This window comes from Dermacentor albipictus, chromosome 9 (assembly GCF_038994185.2).
Source record: "Dermacentor albipictus isolate Rhodes 1998 colony chromosome 9, USDA_Dalb.pri_finalv2, whole genome shotgun sequence".
Lineage (NCBI taxonomy): Eukaryota > Metazoa > Arthropoda > Arachnida > Ixodida > Ixodidae > Dermacentor > Dermacentor albipictus.
In genome coordinates this window covers 50,201,708-50,220,367 of record NC_091829.1, presented here as the reverse complement: position 1 = coordinate 50,220,367, position 18,660 = coordinate 50,201,708, and the positions used below count along the sequence as shown (strand labels likewise).

The window sequence follows — 18,660 nt, the reverse complement described above, 5'->3', positions numbered from 1 at the left end:
TGTATAACAAGCACCGAACATTACAAGCAACAACTGTACCATACAAAATAATATTTTCAACATCACAAACAGAAAATTCGTCAATATCCTGTAGGATCATTTCAAACATGTCATGTTGCACATGCTGCTTATCACTGAAAAAAAAACCAATAATGTGAGAGGATGGTTACAAGGAAGAATAATAGGCCAGTACAGACTTTTCAAACTGTTCTAGAGAATCAATTTTCATAATGCTATGCGGTAGCGCATTCCAATCTTCAATCGTTTTAGGAACGAGGGAGTACTTAAATGAGCCAATCTTTGCTGGTATGGGCATATATTGGTCCTCGTTGCTAGACCTAAGGGACCGTGATCTCCGTGACGTTCTCTTTAGTAACTACCTTTGAGTGTCGAAATTGAAGTGGTTATGTTTCATTAAAAAATAAATTTTAGTCTGGCCACTTTTCGCCGCAATGAGAGCTCGGGCAAGTTTAGTTGAGTGAGCATCTCAGTCGCAGAATCCGTGTACCTATATTTTGACATAATAGACCTTGCTGCACGCCTCTGTATTTTCCAATTTTATTTATTTCGCTCTTCTTATACGGGTCTCATATTATGCTAGCATATTCTATCGCGGGACGTGCCGATGCCAGATATGCAGTAAGTTTACATCTAGGGGAGCAAGTTTAAGCCTCCGTCTTAGTGACCAAAGTTTAACCTCTGCGGCAATACATAATTTAGTGATGTGTTTTTTTCCAAGATCAGCTATCTGATATCGTAATGCCTAAATACTTGAAGTGGCTCACTTGTTTTATTGGTTGACCGTCTAACTTGTAATTGTAATGTAACGCATTTCTTGTTTTTCAAGTTATTCGCGCATGTTATGTTATTCGCGCATAAACAGTTCTTCCGCAATTTATTTTTATTTTTCATCGCTAGCACCAGTTGGTGATTGATTCTAGTGCTGAATCTAATTTTAATTGGTCCTCATGACATGAAACTTTAGAGTATGTTAAGCAATCATCTGCAAATAAACGAACCATTATCTTATTAATACGGCCATTTGTCATGTGATTATTATAACATACAAACAATACAGGTCCTAACACAAACCATTGAGGGACACCTGATGTTACTTTTAGAATTCTCGATTTGTTTCCTTTCAGTTCCACGTACTGCGATATGTTAGTAAGGTATGAAATAATCCACTTAACTATATTTAACATAACTCCACAATCAAGTACTTTACCAATCATATCCGAGTGTGAAACGTGGTCGAAAGCTTTTGATAAATATAGGCAAATTCCGTCCACCTGACATGTTTCATTGATTACCTGAGCAAAATCGTGTACTGTTTCTGCAAGCTGGGTAATAGCGGACAATCGGCTCCTCAATTCGTGCTGGTCAGAAATAAATATGTTCGAGCTTTCGATAAAATTAAACAATCTTTTTGACAGGGCATGCTCGAACATCTTGCAGCAAGCCCATGTAATTGAAATGCGTCGGTAATTTTGAACTCTATGTTCGTCCCCAGTTTTATGAACTGGCACGACTCACGCCATTAACCAATCATTTGTGAAATTGTGCTGTTGAAGAGAAGGACGGAAAGTTATCAGCAAATACTTCGCGATCCATTCAGTATATAGTCGCAAGAATTCATTAGGGATGCCATCTGGGCCAGGAGACTTTTTCGTGCCTAGACCTGAAAGAAGTGAAAGTATGTATACCTCCACAGTTAAGGTAATCTCTGGCATGTCTGAACGAGCATTAGTAATTTTCTCCCTTATTTCTGCAGGCAATGGTAGGGGATGGTCAAACACGAAATGGAAAAATTCGTTGTACCTATCAGCAATTTGCGCAATGTCTGTAATTATACATTCATTGCTGGTAACATACCTCACATCCTCACCTGATGGAGCAAAGTGACGCCAAGAACGCTGTGACGAATCTTTCAGAAACCGTGATAAAGCGTGGGAATAGTAATGTTCTTTCGCAGATAATTTTTCTTTGTTTTATCGAAAAATCTCGAATCTCATTATGATCTTTATGTTTAATTTTCCTTCTACGTTTTAATTTCCGCTTCAACTGAATGATTTCTCGGTTCAACCAAGGATTTCGCTTTTTCACAATTTTTATCTTCATTGGAACATAGTTATGAAAACAATGTGTGACAATACCTTTAAACTTATGCCCCAATGTATTGACCTCGACTGCTTCGTCAAACGTTTCCAATGCCATCTCCAGGTAATCTAGGATGCTATCATCTGCTGCTGCGAAATTCGTTACGTGGATTGCTTCACTGGAAAGCTAGACTGGGACACTTTCTTATGCACGCTAGGACATGTTCGTGGTATGAATGTCCGTCGTGAACAGAAACGGCATAATCAGTATGCTATCTATAAATACAAGGTGAAGCACTGACTGGGTAGTTGGTCCAATTCTAGTTGCTTCATTACCAATCTGCGTAATATCTCTGCTAAACACCGTGTTAAATAAAGCATCAAAGCAATTCAAGTCTGCCGAGCCAGTCTGCCGCACATTCCAACGAATATTTGGCAGGTTAAAATCACCCGCTATGAATAGACGCGTGTTTTCATATACACTGTCAGCGAAAAAGTCGTGAATTCATTTTAGAAAGGCAAGAGGGGCATTAGGAGGTCTATAAACAGCACCAATTACGTAAGGAGAGCCGCACAGGATTGATCTACAGCAAATACTTGCGTTATCGGGACATTCGCATATCATCACAAGCTGAATATTCTTTTTATGAACAATCGCTTCACCACCACCACGAGTTTCACGATCCTTACGGATAATTTGATAAGAGGGGGGTGGGGTGGGTAGCAACAAAGTTTCAGTCACAATGACAATATCAGGATTATACAGAAAAAGAAGGTGCTCAAATTGAATGGTTTTGTTCACTAGGATGCGAGCTTTCATATTTATTAGCGTGAAATCTCGAGTTTGGTTTTACAGTGTCTTTCAGACTCACATGCAGTTGCGTTTTGCTTCCTTGTTTTTATTCTATAAGACGGCGCATTGTTCCATGCATACAAGCCGTTGTCGATAACAATCTTGTCATAGACGAGTCAGATCTTCACGCCCCGTTCCCTTTCTGCTTTCGTGCTTTCCGATAGGTTTTTCTGCTTTTGTCGTGTGTTTAAAGAATAATCATTAGAGACAGAAATACCGGTTCCTTTTAACTTTGTGCAGTTCTTGAACACCGCAGCCTTTTCGTTGAAGTCGAAAACCTTTATGATAACTGGGCGTACTTTTCCTTCCTGCTTTCTACCCAACCTATGTATTTTTGCCGCGGTGGTTATGTTAACATTAGGTCGATTTCGGAAAAGATCAGTTAACACTTTCTTTTCAATCTGTTCAGCAGTCTCCTTTTTCCTTTCTGGAATTCCAAACACTAACATTATTTCTACGGCTGCGGTCTTACAGGTCAGCCATTTTCTCATGTTGCGCTTCCATGGCGATTGCCATATTCTTCAAGGTTGTTTCAAGGGGGGTAAATCTTTTCTCATACTACGTTGCTATTTTCAATGTGCTCTCTACTTCAAGCATTCTTTGGTTCAGCTTGTCTAGTGTAGCAGAAGAGGAAGATTGGTCGACCCTAAATCCTTTTATGTCTTCTCTCATTTATTTTTTCCCGTCCAAACGTTTCTGCAGCATATCCTCTACCTTAGGTCCGCGGTTTTGCTCTATATCGCCACTAAGCATCAGCAACATCGACAAGCATGCTATGGCAATATCAACACAAGCTTTGGGGCACGGAACAACGCCAATAAACCTATTCTCACTTTTGAAGCACTTTCCAAGCACTAACCTGCAAATACATGCCACGCAGTTAAGTTGGCTTCATCCTAATAGATTCGCCGTGCCCACAAAAACTTCGGTGCGGACTGCCCTTAACTAGCCAGCACACTCCGTTCTCACAGCGGGGGTGGAGGCCGTCGTCGTTCCATACGCATGCGCCAGTCCGTACATGGTAACATCCGAGGATAGCTGCGTGGCATGTTGCAAGCGACAATGGTCAGTAGTTCGGATGGCCAGGCTCGTTCGTGGAGCGTCCGTGGAGTCAGTGGCATAGCACAGCAAAATCTGCAAATACATGCCACGCAGTTCAGTTGGCTTCATCCTAATAGATTTGCCGTGCTTCATTGGTTGCTGCCTTTAGCTTTCCGGATATGGGCTGACGGACCGGCCCCGGGCTGGGCCAGTTTATGGACGGCGCTGCGGCGACAGGTAGCGGCCTAGTAATGGTGATCGGCACGGTCGTCGAGGGCTCCACTCTGTGGCAGCGGAATAGTCGGCGATGTCACGTGGGCGTTCGCCTTGCTGTGGGCGCGGTGCGTTGATGGCGAACCATCGCAGTCGGATCTCGCAGTAAGGGCATCGGCGGTAGATGTGCCCGGCTTCTCGGCAGTGTTAGCAAAGAGGACGGTGGTCGGGGGCGCGCCAAACATCAGTATTCCTCAAAATGCTGTGTGGGGCGGTGGGTTGGCGTGCTGGCAGCGGGGGTGGTGGTGGACGACGGAATTGTCGTCACTGAGCCCTGTCGTAGGCGCGGAGGGGGAGCGTGACGGCGGGCTACAACGGCGTATGTCATTACTTGCGACTGTGGCTGCGGCGATTCAGGGGCTACTCTTAGTTGTTGTTGGAGCTCCTCACCTACGACGTTGGCAGTCGAAGCTGCTTGAGGCTGTGATGAGGGGAGCAGCTTCTGTAGCGCCTCTTGCACGACCGCTCGGATAGTCTCGCGCAGGTCTTCGGTGGTCAGTGACGGAAATCCGGCGTAGTTTGTCGAGTTCGTGCGGCGGTCGAATTGCCGGTTCCGCATTTCTTGTGTCTTCTCAATGCTAGTGGCCTCGCGAAGAAACTCGTCGATGGTCTTCGTTGGGCTTCGTATCATTCCGGCGAAACGTTCTTCCTTTACACCACGCATCAGTAGGCGGGCTTTCTTCTGCTCGGACATTCCCGGGTTGGCGTGGCAGAACAGGCGACTTATTTCATCTGTAAACATGGCAACGTCCTCATTTTATAGCGACACTCGGGCTTCCAATAGAACCTCGGCCCTTTCGTCCCGGACGATGCGCGTGAAGGCCCGTAAGAAGTTACTTCGGAACAGTTCCCACGTTGTGAGGGTCGACTCCCGGTTCTCGAACCAGGTCCTCGCGGCATTTTCCAAGTAGTACACGTGGCACAGCTTGTCCTCAGAGGTCCAGTTGTTGAAGACTGAGATCCTTTCGAAAGTCTGCAGCCAGGTTTCTGGATCCTCCTCCACTCCACGGAAGGTAGGGGCTCTCGGGGTTGTTGAAGTATAATGGGTAACACTGGCGCTGCCATTGTGGCTGCCTTCGGCCCAGTCTTCTTGGTCCGTGCTCCGGGGCAGCTATTGTTGACGGCGCCTTGCTCGATGGTGCGGGACTACGTTTGTGTTCTCTTTGCGGTCCGGGCTTGGCTCACGGTTTGTCGGGGGCGTCCGGTACATGCACGAAAAGCACCTCCACCAGATGTCGCGTGGTAGTGACGTATAAAGAACACAGTAGCACTACTGTGAAAGACGAAACTAAGTTTTATTGCGGGAACCTGTGTCCACAAAAACAGGCTACGGTCAAAGAACGGCGACTGTGGCGAACATAGTCGGCGATCGTCCAAATCGGATCGGCGGGCCAAGTGCGTCGGCTTTTATACATCAGTCGTCAATGTTCAAGAGTGATCGCTGGGACAAGCGTGTCTTCCACAAAGGTCTACATTATTCGTGTCGCGCATTCAGGCAACACAAGGTTTGGTCACAGACAGCTGATGCAACCCTCCAGAACATTCCAGAAACTTCCGATACATGCAGGCGCGTCCTGCGCCGTGCGGTAACATTTGTTAGGCGGTGAAGCGTGGTTGCCCGATAAAGATAAACAAGTACACGTGTCAATATGTGGTCACCGCCGCACCTCCCGGCTTGTTAACCCTCGGGCGATGCGGTGTGCTTGCTCGTTCCCAGGATTTCCGGAATGGGTGGGGACCCGTACTACATAGATAAGTCTGTTCGCTTGATAGAAAGTGTGCTAACATTTGTTTAGGATTTGCTGCGTAGTTTTGTTAACAGTGATTTTACCGTAATTTAAGATCGCGCTTTTTCAATCACTCATGATTGTATGAACGATGCCATTCGTCATGGCTAGAGCAATCGCAGTCTCCTCCGCCTCAATGGCGGCGAAGGCTTCGACCGTGGTCGCGCTTAAAATGCGGCCGCTCTCGGTGACTACGCTCACAACGTGTCTTTGGTCACCCTGCGTCGCCGCATTTGCATAGGCAAGAGAGTGATCGTCTTTATACTTATCGCGCCACAGCTTTGCCCTGGCCTTACGACCACTGCCGCGCCTTCCTGGGAGCATGTTTTTTGGAATAGGTTTAATGATCAGTTGTCGTCTTGCTTATTGTGGCAAGGGGTTTGTTCCACCGAGGTGATTGTAGGATTTAAGCCCTGTTTGTGCAGAATGTACCTTCCGGCCAGTATACCGGACAGACGCAAAGTCTGTGCCGTTTCATGCGCCTCGATCAGTTCTATAGTGGTATGTATTCCTAATCTCCATATTTTGTCCGAATTGGTGTACTTGAGTAGGCCCAACGCTTTTCTGTATGCTAGACGGATTAAGGCGTGAATTTTGTGCCTATCCGCTCGCCTTAGGTAGCAGTAAGGGAGGGAGTAAACTATGCGACTGATCAGAAAGGCTTGAATCAGCCGACATAGGTCCCCCTCCTTCATGCCTGTGTATCTTGATGCAATCCTTCTTATTAATCGGCACATTTGTGGGATCGTGGATTGTACCCCGGCTATAGCTTGTGCGTTGCGGGTGTTGTGCTGTATCAGCATCGCTTGCACCCGGATCATCAGCACAAGCAGGACTGGCCAGATTCCATTTGAACCCCGATTGTGGAGGCTTGCTGTTGGCGGTCTGTTTTGTTTGTTCTGTTTTTAATTATTATTAGTTCAGATTGCTGGGTAGAACATGTTAGCCCATGTACTTTATCGTGGGCTTCAACCGGGTGCGCAGCCGTTTACGGTGCCTCTTAAATTTTGCCAACTGCGCCAGTGTTTTTTCAGGTTGTTATGGCGTCTGCATATATTGAATTGCTAACGTGGGGTATGGCATCTAGGAGGGGTGGCAATTTTCTCATGGTAATGTTAAAAATAAAAGGTTAGAGAACTGCTCCTTGCGGGGTTCTTCGTGTTCCTAAGGTGAAGCGGTCTTTCTTGAGGTCGCCCAGATTAATTTCTGCAGTTCTCTCTTTGACGAAGCTTGAGATATATTCAAAACTGCGTTTCCCCACGTTCCTTTGGTTCAAATTAGTTAAGACTGAACAGTGCGTAACAGCATCAAATGCCTTGCTTATGTATAGCGCTAGTATGGTCCGTGTGGCTCTGAGAGTCCTTGACTGCAGGATGTCATGTTGCAATTGACACATTATGTCCAACGTTCCTGAGCCGGAACATTGGTCCCTTGTCTACGTCGCCGTCCCTTCGTTTCGTGATTGCTGCTCGGGTGGTGTCCCCAACGAGGTGGTCACTTGTAGTGTTATTTATTTATTTATTTATTTATTTATTTATTTATTTACATGTACCTTGCAGGCCTTCGAGAAGGCATTGTGTAAGGGGGGAAATACAGTAACATATTAATGTGGAATCGGGAAAAAGAAACATCAGTATAATGAATGGAATATGCACGCAACATGAAAAATTCATACAACAATTTGTAATAATGTTGTAATAATTTTTATTAATATTTTATTAAAATTTTTAGTTGAGGGGGTTAAGTTTACCACTGCTCGAGGCTATGCGATTGGCAGGTTCTTGTTGCTGGGAGTTGTTGCCTCCGAAGGCGGACTTGTCTCTCTCTCTGCTATGCAGAGGAGGGAATGTCTCGGATTGGTCTCGAAAGACACTTTGGGTTCGCCCTCTTTAGAGGGAACGCCTGATCTCTCCGGTGGTCGCGGGATCCCTTTTTGGCGTTGTTCTCTTGGTCTGTTTTGGTTGTAAGAAGCACAATTTGCAGCTTCAACTAGCAGTTGACTGCTGCCCGTGACATACGAGGCAGAGTTAGATGCACGTCGGCATATCATCCTGCTCTGCAGGTGAGTGCTCTTCTTCGCACCTTTGGCATCTGGGGATTGCAAGGTGGGGTTGTGGACATAGGTTGGAGTGATGACCTAATTTCCGGCAATTGAAGCGAGCTTCCAGACTTTCCCTGAAGGGTACACGTTTAGGGTGAAATACCGGTAACGTATAGAGGGCAGTAAGACTCTGCCGGCGAAGGTGATTACAAAGTGCTTTGAATTACCTAGTCTTCTCGCATTCACAATAAGTAATTGCGGGTTTTTCTTCGATAATTCATCGTGAATGGCTTGGTACGTTTTGTTAGTACAGGCTCTGTATACCAGTCCCCGTACCGAGTCGTCTAGGGCTGGTCCGTACGCCGATATCCGCATCTCGATGTTATACTCCTCGCAGCGTAAATATTCGAGTCCGGTAGGCGCCAGCATTCATTCTATATGCTGTACTAATGGCGATCGTGTTTTCGATCGGGCGCACCCTCACCTGGTCGGCTTGCTCGGCTTGCGCCTCGTTGACTTTGGTTGTCACATACCATCATGCAGCTGCGTGGGGTCAATTTCTTCGCCTTAGGTGGTGTATTCTATCGTTGCTTGCTTCGAGACGCCGGCTGCGTCGAGCGGACGAGCAACGGTGTCTCCGTTGGGGCACTAGGCTCGGGTAGGGCTTAGCTGTGAGATGGCGTTGCGCCCAAAGAAAATGATGAAAAACACTGAAAATCTTTTTCAGGGAATTGTTCTTGGCAACAGAAAACGAAGACAATATAGCTTCCCTACCCTTCTTGAGGTACATTTGAAAGAGTAGCACTAGGGATCCCCCGTCCTTGTCTGCTGAGAGCAAAAGCAGCGAGTATTCCTTCAAGTACGAAACGGTTCGCCGAACAGAAAAGGAAGTCACTGGAGCCTGGCAACGCAACAGCGCGTCCACACCTTCAGATACGCACCTGTTGGACTTCACCACGGGAGCCAGCCTGGACACCTCCCTCGCCAAGCTCATCAGTTCAGCAGCCGACCTTTTGGGTTCTGTGGCGTAGTTCGGCCACTGGAAGAGAACACGGTGCACTCCTGTGGCAGCGACACATTCCCTGCGGTGTGGATGACGTTCTCCGTCTTGTGCTTCTTGCTGGACAGTGAGACGCTGAGCTGGAAGAGGGTTTGTTGCCGCAAGAAGTTGGTTGTAGTGTTCGCTAAATCAGAGAACTCCTTCTATTTCTTATTTCTATGTGGTGGGGCTTCGGTGCTTTGCAGAAAAGAAAAAAACTGCGTCCATAAAAACGAGTTTGTCTTTTGCATTCAGCCTTCAGGATGTGGCATATTCTAGAGCAATGGCGCTGCGAAGGCTGCAATCCACCAAAAATCTGCAGAATGTAGGGGGAACTCATTTTTCCCTAACGAGGAAGGCCAAAGAATGAGCGTTGCTTACGCCTACATCAATGTAGGTGATGGGAACGCATGGATGGACGGACAGACAAATAATAGTAGCCGATGTACTAGAAATGAAAGTATATAAAACGGACATTTGGGCGAGTTGGTAAGCCATTTTAAACAGAACAGCGCGTATTTTGATGGGGACAAGGAGCGAGATGCGACAGGGACGAGCGCTGACTTGCAACTAAAGTTTATTGCTTGGAGCGAAAAATGGATAACAGCTCCAAACGACAGGAGAACAAAAAACATTGATAGATTCACAGTCAATCATACATGCCACACTGAACAAAATCCCAGCATAGGTTGCTCTAAGTAGTGTGTATGGGGGTCCGAACAAACAAGGAAGGCGTTTGTCAAAATTTGTGAGGCTGCACGAGCCGGTTGCGGAAATAAGATCGAAAAGGTGCGGAGTGCATGGGAGACGCGTCCGCTCCCAAAGAGACCTCATCCTGGACTCCGTATTGAAGCAAACAATTTCGGTCTAATATACTGAAGCAAAGCATTTGAGATAGAAATCACCGAACTGACGTGCTGTGGGCCAGTGCCTTCAGCGTCTTCGCGAAGTGAGGGCTGGCATGGGAACGCAGGTATGATGAGCGCCAACGAGCCAGCTGTGGGTGAAGACGATGGCGAACACGCGAGCAGTGGCACGAGCCATAGCTGATGATAATAGTTTTTGAATGCGCACGCAGAAATTTCATGAATTCTAGCCATAAACGGCTTTCATGTAAAAAAAAAGATAATGAAATACTTGAAATGTTTTCGTATCTCAAAATGCATCTTGTTTAATGCATGCAATTAAATGTTAGGCTCCTATATATGTGAAAACTTGCAAATCAACCAATTAGAGCATAAATAACATTCGTTTGCCTTCTTTGTCATAGGGATAAGTACATGCAAGCGCAGATCAAATTGTAAATGGCCTGTCAAAATGGAATCTTTTAAGCAGTTTAACAACCACACGGAATGCTTCAAGAAGAATTACGATAAAGACAAGAGAAATCCACACTTGGTGAGAACTTCCCTGTATTTTTGTTCGGTAAACACTAGGTACTTCGAACATGTGTGATCCTGATTCTCAATATTTTATTAACACAATATATTAATGATCTGTTTTACATTGAAACAAATACGTCTTTAGGCGATTCATGATTCGCCAAAAATTATTGGTCTGTGCTTATGAAATAACTTAGCTTTCTTGAAATATCTACGGAAAAATGTTTACACCAGTTGTATTTACCTCGAAGTATTCGAATAGAGAAACTTAAGTATAATGGTTGCTTTAATCAAATGTATTACAGTAACTACAATTGCCGTGATTTATTTTCTTCAAATTAAAGTTGATATTAGGTTTCCTCATAACAGAGTGCTTTTTAATTTATTGATTTGGTTTAGCAGACGAGAACAATATGCTATCATTTGAAGTGGCACTAATTGTATGGACTTACCGCTTCAGAGCTGCAGGAATGAATATGTTTCAATGTCGTCACCAGCAAATCTGCTGCATTTAATTTGACCCTTAAGTTGTCAACCCGCGTATGCAAGTGACAACTATCGGATATTGCAAGAGCAAAAGTTACATTTCACAATTTCATGATGTTAGTACCTAAGTCGCGTTACTTTGGAACCGTTAATACACCGATTCATACCCTCGATGACTAAGCCTCGCTACGCGGATGGAACGGTAGCGTGCTGGCTACCCCCCGCGGTGTGACGTAGGCGGAGACGACACCACTAAGGGTGAAGCTATGCGCGTGCTTCAGACTTTTGTTTTTGGTTTCGAGCATTCTTGGTGTCTGAATTTGTGATGCTGCGTTTCCGTGGGTAATCAAAACTTTCAAAATTCGAAAATTCGTACTTCTTGTAGCGAGTGATGCTTTTCGTTTGCCAATAATGATGATTCTGTCAATATTTTAGAAGTTTTCACTAACTTTTGTTTTATAGAGACAAATTACTATGTATCACCCGTCGCCTCATTATCGCCACCGCTGGTTGCATTACTCAGAAGAAACCGTCCTTTTACTTCGGCACACCTATTTTAAGTATTACTTAGTCTTTATGGGAACATCTTGTATATTTACGCGTGCTATTTACTGCCAGCGCGCATTACCTGTACTTGTAGTCGCTACTTGAAATGTACTACTAGCATATCTTTCTCGACGTCTCATTGACAGCTTGTAGTTTAACGAATGAGACAAGTTACTTCTTTAGAAAAGCTTATTTTCCAGGCTGAACTAAATTTAGGCACGTTTAATGTTTTCCCAATGTAGGATATAATAATCTTCCATTAATGCAGAATATGTATCTTTTTTATCTTTTGTGAGCAAACGTTGAAGTCAATGAAAGTATTTCCTTTTTATGCCTTTGACTTTAATATGTGTGCGCTTATGGAACGCTTTGCAACAAAGCTGCAATAATTATTATGCAATATCGGGACTGCACGCGCCTACACCTGCCGTCTTAAATTGCTCAGGCATAACAATAACATGTATTAAAGACCCCATGGCGACAAAAACGGCAAAGTATGAAACAAATACTAAATTAGGGTGTTTATCTTAAGCCACTCGCCGACTGCGATGGACTATATAGGAACGATTTTCAGCATCGAATAATTTTCGGCAAGCAATAAATAATAAACCTACTAAGAAGATACACAGCTTAAAAGATGTAACGGTGAAACCAATGTGACCCATTTACCCTACCATTCCAATCCAACACTATCCACTGTACGTTGATTACATACCTTCCATTCCAGGGACTGTCTCCCGATGGCGAGAATGACCTTGCTGAACAAACTGGCCTTCAGACAGCTTTTAAGGTGAGCTTCATAAATCCCTGACCTGAATATTCGTCTCATATATTTTCGACGAAATAAAAACTAATATGTTACACCAATGAGACATACTACAAAAGTATTGCATGTGCTGATTATATTTAGGGGTGCCTTTTATGCCTGATAGGGCTGCATGCAAGAAGACGTTTTTATGCGGGATACAATTTCTAGGAAATCTGCACGATTTATTTATAATATTGTGGCCGTAACTCCGGATGAAACAGCTTTCACCTCTGTCGATGTTTCGGAAGAGAATACAAATAAATAATAAGTTTGGCAAAGTGATCCATTCATAATTATGAATGCATGAAAGCACTATAAGCAACTAACACATGGACAAGAAATAATAGAAATACAATATTTAGCAGTACAATGCATGAGCTTGTGGCTGTTCAGTTTATTAAACCCTCCCTATTGACTATTAATTCTGGAGGCTGTGTGTTTTGAAATTATTTTTATTACAATACGGCCCTCCTGCGAGCCATTCGCTAGGCATTGTTGAAGATGGCAAAACTGCTCTGTGCACTTTATTATAGCGATAACTTTTAGATGAAAATCAAGCGAGCTGCAACACCAGCACCTGGGCAACCTCACATTATTAATCTTGTTTGTGGAGTGTCCCTTCATTGCACCAAAGTGATTCAAAGAGGATTCGTCTGCACGTAGGACGAATACTAGGCAATCGTATTACGTTACGCTACACGTTGCACTAGTTTACTGTGAAGTGAGGAAAGCCATGAGACATGTGCATTTGAGGTGAGTGGCTCACAATGTTGAAACATAAACGCGCGTGAACTTGTAGTTGGAGGATATTTAAATGTAGCATATATTTACACCTAATGAAACTGCAATACGTAGATACACTTTCGGAAAGTTGCAGCTCGCAATGTACAAGCCGACACCTAAGTAAGTTATCAGTTAAAAATATCATCTGTAAGAGGGAGAAATCGTGATGCATAGGTAGTTGTATACGCAGAGCTCCTCTTGATAGGTTCATCGTGCTCATCGGAAAATGCACCTAGTCGCTGTATACCGTCTTCTAGTTTTTTGTTCTCACTTAGAAAATAGCGAGCTGACAAAACTTCCATAAATGTTCAGACCACCTGTTTTAGAAATGCTGGCGTTGATCGACAGCAGTCTGGATGCTGCTCGCCTCGTCTTCAAATTTTTCTTATAAGGCTCAGTATGATAGAGGACTTAAACAACAGAAGGAAGCTTAAACAAAGGACAGAAACACAGCAGTATGGTTTCCCCACTAGGCATACAATAATAGGCGAGCAGCGCAGTTTCGCTAGGCCTTATCATGGACAAAGTAAACTACGGACATAGGCATTCATTACGTCCATACTTTGAAAATCTTCCTTAGACCCTTTCTCCGCATTGTTTCTGCCGCCGTCTACGACCACGTTAAATTTTTTTTAATAGCTAGGCTTCATAAAATTAAGTAAACTTGAAGCAATGCAACGGCTGCATAGCCTCGAGGTGAATTGAAAAGTCGCGCTTTTTGTTAACAGACCAACCCTATCATTCCCCCTTGCAATTACAGGCTTATTTGAAAGCATGCGCAGAAGAATGTGCGAATGTGACTGGAGACATTCGTGAAATATGTCATGAGAAGATCCCCGTGTTCTTTCTTGCGTATGCTCAGGTAGGTTGCCGGCGTTTGGATAAACAAACCATATCTCATACATGAACGAAAACTTTTGAATACCTTTTATAATTTCATGTATTGCTTTTGCGTTATTTCCGCAGACTAAGTGCAGAATAACAGACGAAGCTATGCGCGAGCAAGGACGAGGACATCTCGGATACAGCCATCGGCCGAACAAGTAAGAAAAAAATGTCGGGTCAGAAAACCTTTAGGTGTGGTTTCACTGTTTAATTGTCGCTTTCTTTCTTTTTTACGTATATTGCCATAAAAGGAAAATGAAAGCGCAATTCTGTCTTTTCTCGAGTTATTTTTCTGTATTGTTCAAGGTTATAGCTGCAAGGTTCATTAGATGAAATTCTATTTCATTATTAATTGCGTAAATCATTATTCTAGTATGTACTACCTGATATTTTAGAGCGCAGCTCTTATCCCTTATAAAAATTTCTACGAATACTTTTATAGATCATCTTTAGGCTATTGTTACTAGAATCTAGCAACAGTTAACAGAAATCGTTCCAACGGTCTTTAGGCTTCCTAACAACTTCCTATTAGCACACTAGAAAGAACTGGCCACCAACATTAAATTGAATGATGTTCATAGGCTGTCTCTCGGCTTCCTATTGATGTTCAATAAATTGAAGTATGTTCGTAGGCAGTCAGTCAACTTCGTACTAAAGGTCTAGAAACAATTTTCTTTAAACATCGAATTAACATTCATTTAATTGAAGCATGTTCACACATCATCTGTGAACATCATATTAGCCATTTACTAGCGCTTTCTTCAGGCACCCTAGTTACATTATGCCGAAAATTGGCCACCTACATTGAATAGAAGCATGTTTGTAAACTTTTTTAACATCCTACTGGCCTTCTAGAAAGAGAATTTTATACCCCTGACACACGACCAAAAGTAAACTACTTTGCAGTAAACCCCTTTTGTTACTCTGAAGGACCCCTTCAGAAAAGAGTTGCACCAATAGCACATGGCACCACACTAATATCTCTAGGTGGTTGCTCAAATGAATGCCACAAAAAAAAGCGCTGCTTGTTAGAGCAGTAAAAGAGAAACATTTTTAAAAACCTGCTTATATGGATTCCATTTAGCGATTGTAGAAATTAAAAAAAATGCTGATCGTTGGCAATGCGCATATTCGTGTAGTTGCTGCTAAGAACGCAAAAACAAGAAGCAATTTAGCTTGTCCCAGCAAGCATGGACAGTCGGTGTATTGCTGTGGATGCTACTTATTATGCTGCTTTTACGCATTATAGTGTTTTTAACGTTTGTGTAATGATACAAGCGACGTGATGCGAGGGTCTGAGAGTATAGCTAGAGTAAATCTTCTCTGTCCTACAAACCGCATTATCGCTAAATATTATTATCTTTTTGCAAGAGAAGAAAATATACTCATGGGTCACCATAATAATGTGGCAGGTTTCCCTCCATTGACAAATTGTGCTCGCTGTATGCGAGAGCAACGCCCTTTTCGCTCAAAAAGAAAATGCGCGATCGGCTATCCAGCAAAGGAACTTTGCCGTAAGGGAGATACTCCTTTATCCGGGATCACTGCGCTTGAACTCCTCTGCGGTAGCCTCTACCTCACATCGTGTACCTCTCATCCTGTAGAGCCTGAGTGGGAAATAGAAAAGGACGAGTTCATGATCAGAAATTATTAACGACACATTAAGTCATCGCCACCGCTGTGAAAGCGGAGTGTTTGTACGCTTCGTGTTTATAGCAACTTTAAGGGAACCGAATGACGTGGTGTAGTTGAAGTACATAAGAAAATAATTCCTAAAACTTTTCACGTAATTACAGTTCGCGCCTGCAATAACCTGCCAAAATGCGACATATTGAACCGAAATCAAAATAATATCAGAGTAATGCATTCATGAAAATGATGGAAAAGAACATACCTATTATCATAACTTGGAGACGAACAAAACATCGGCGCAGTGCGGTCTTGAGGAACAACTGTTCGCTACTTGTGCAGTGCGCATATTAAAACACGTACAGTGTCAATTTATATATTAAATAACTATCACTTCAGCGACCTTGCATGGCACCTGGCAGTGAAATTGCAGAAACGTTCACATCACGGTACGAGAAAAACGCCGTGGGCTTGGCAAGCACGGTGGTTGTTGGCTTGTATCGATAAATGAGCCACAACGTAGACTAGCCATAAACAGTAGCGAAAAATAGCTAGATTGCTTCTATATTACACGACCAAACACCTACATAGATCCGACCATACCACGCTGGAGTCACAAAGGAACCGATATTGATGGCGATAGTCTCCTTCTTTGCCTCGACTAGGGCCACTGTCAAATTTGTGCGCATGCGCGACTGAGGCATGTGACATCTTATACATCCGCCCATGTCACCTTGACCACCGCCGAACTAAAGTTCCTCGTTACACCAAACCATGCGAACCCCCCTACCTTGCGAGGGTTGAATGACACCAAGAGATTCATCACCTCTTGGCGACAGGTGTGGGGAGCCTTTGCATGCGCATCCCTTTCTGGGGAACTGCACTTAGAGAGAGGAATGTGCCTTATAGCCGAGGTTGAAAAAGAACCTGACAATACAGCCACCTTAATTTTGTTGTGGAGTTAGGGGCTGTATAATTTTATTTTTCCAGACAATTATTGTTCTGAAAACCAAATTTTTCTGCAAATGTAACAAGAATTGGCAAATAAAATCATATAGGGCAACTTGTGTGGTTATTCTATTTTACAAAAGATCATGTTTTAGCGCTTGCCGCTCTCAAAGACAAATTTTACATCATGGTGCTCAGCGCAAAATAATGCTGAAAGCTATTGTAATAGTACTTTTATATTTAAATGGATGTGAAAAGCATGGCAGCTATGACGTTATCGGTTTTCAGGCACACGAAGCACGACAAAAGCATGGCCTTTGATATCCTGGCTCTTGGTACCGCCGAATGCCATAATTACAAATGCCGTAAGGCCACCGCGAAACTTTATCAGAGCTCAGAACTTTCTGGCTGTGTTATGAAGCGGAAGCACTGATTATTAAGAGTGCATGATCATCACTTTTTTATCTGTTTTCTCACAGCAAGCAGGCATAAGCGTAAAGCAGAAAAGTTGACATAGTTACTTTGCATTCGCTTTGATGCAACGTCCTATTAGTTTCCTTTAACGTAGAGAAGGCGTCGCTAGGAAGCAGGGTGAATGCGTGCTGATAGGGAGGCGAACAAAGCTACACTTTTTATGCTGTAAGAATAATTTCATTATTTTTTCAGAGAAAGGTGACACTTGTAAACAGATCAACTTTTCTTTGTCTCACACCTATGCGCTTTCTCATGTCAACACTGGCTCTCACTCAGCAGCAGCTCTATTTTGCAGCCTTTTGGATGTTGGCGCAGCAACATTCCAGCACCGGGTTACTCTGAGTTTCAGTCCTTTTTTTTCTTTTTAACAAATACCGTGGCGCTACTGTGCTGACATGTTCCAACTTAGGGTGTGTTATTTATACTTTGGAGTGCACTGACCTGATTATTTCGTTGGTGGGCTTGCAATAGCAGTGCGTGGTGAGGGCCGATTTCCGTTCGAGCCGCACGCACCCCCCCCCCCTCCCCCCCCCCGCCTGCCGCACGCATGTGTTCGGGCGAAAATGTGCTGATTTAGTACAGTACACATATTTCTGTTTACATCGTACGTGCGAGCCCACTGTATACCGGAATTTGGGCAACAGTGTGCGAAAGGTGCTGTTTTCAGCATTACCGCACACGTGCGGCTAGTCGGCGGCGTTACTCGAGCGTCAATCGGTCTTTAATGAACTGTCCCTAATGCTGGAATAAAGCTGTGTAGCTGGTGTGTGGCCTGCACAATACTCCGCTATGATAACACCAGTCAGTTGGTATCGCGCAACCAAAATTTCTCGAAATGTGCTAACGTCCCCGCATTCTTACTTCGTGCAGTAGAACCTTTGAAAAATTGTTTTAAGTGTTTACCAACACACTTCTTTAAACCTTTTAGTAGCACTTCTTCAACGATTCGCCAACCACTTGTTTTGGAGCTGTGATTTATACAAAGAGCTTGATTCCTGAGTATGTCACATACCGACAATAATGTGTGGTAGAAAAATTTATCAAAGCTTTCAAGTTACTTCCCATTCCAAAGAATTTCTCGGCAGACAGTACGAGCTGTTGACGTACTGAGTACACATGTCCTTCATACAAAATATAATTTGATGACATATCGTAAAACATTCCTTACGCAAAAGTAAGACGCCTTTTGATGGAGTACCTAGTAATGTTGTTATCTAGACAAAAGTCAGAAAAATATATGTTAACAGTTTATTTAAAATGCTCTCTATACAAAAGTAAGAAAGAAGTATTTGACTTTGTATGAACAAATGTTACTAAAATGGAAATATAGATAGACTGTCAGTAAGATAAATAGAACGTTGGTATAAGTTCTAAATAATGTTAATAGGCATTTATGTAAAGGTAGGGGCCCGTTCCTGCGGTGAGCATCAGTGTAGGCGTCGTCCCTCGGCGTCCTCGTAACCGAGCAAACGAGCACACCGAACGACGAAAAAGCGAACGAGGAGAGCAGATGAAAGATGGCGATAGCGAAGAGAGCGCGAGGAGGACCGCGGCGAAGCTGGGTGCGGCGGAACCATGACACTGAA

The 18,660-nt window shown here is 43.7% G+C and overlaps 1 protein-coding gene across 1 annotated transcript in view; it reads left to right on the top strand.

Moving 5' to 3' along the window:
* The window catches only part of LOC135911927 (uncharacterized), a 38,169-nt gene extending 23,960 nt beyond the window's left edge, over window positions 1-14,209 (top strand). The window contains exons 4-6 of the mRNA XM_070525292.1: window positions 12,275-12,337; window positions 13,899-14,000; window positions 14,105-14,209. Coding sequence (XP_070381393.1) covers window positions 12,275-12,337; window positions 13,899-14,000; window positions 14,105-14,185 — 246 coding nt within the window. The 3' untranslated portion in view covers window positions 14,186-14,209. The remainder of the gene's footprint in view (window positions 1-12,274; window positions 12,338-13,898; window positions 14,001-14,104) is intronic.
* The last annotated feature ends 4,451 nt before the right edge of the window (window positions 14,210-18,660 follow it).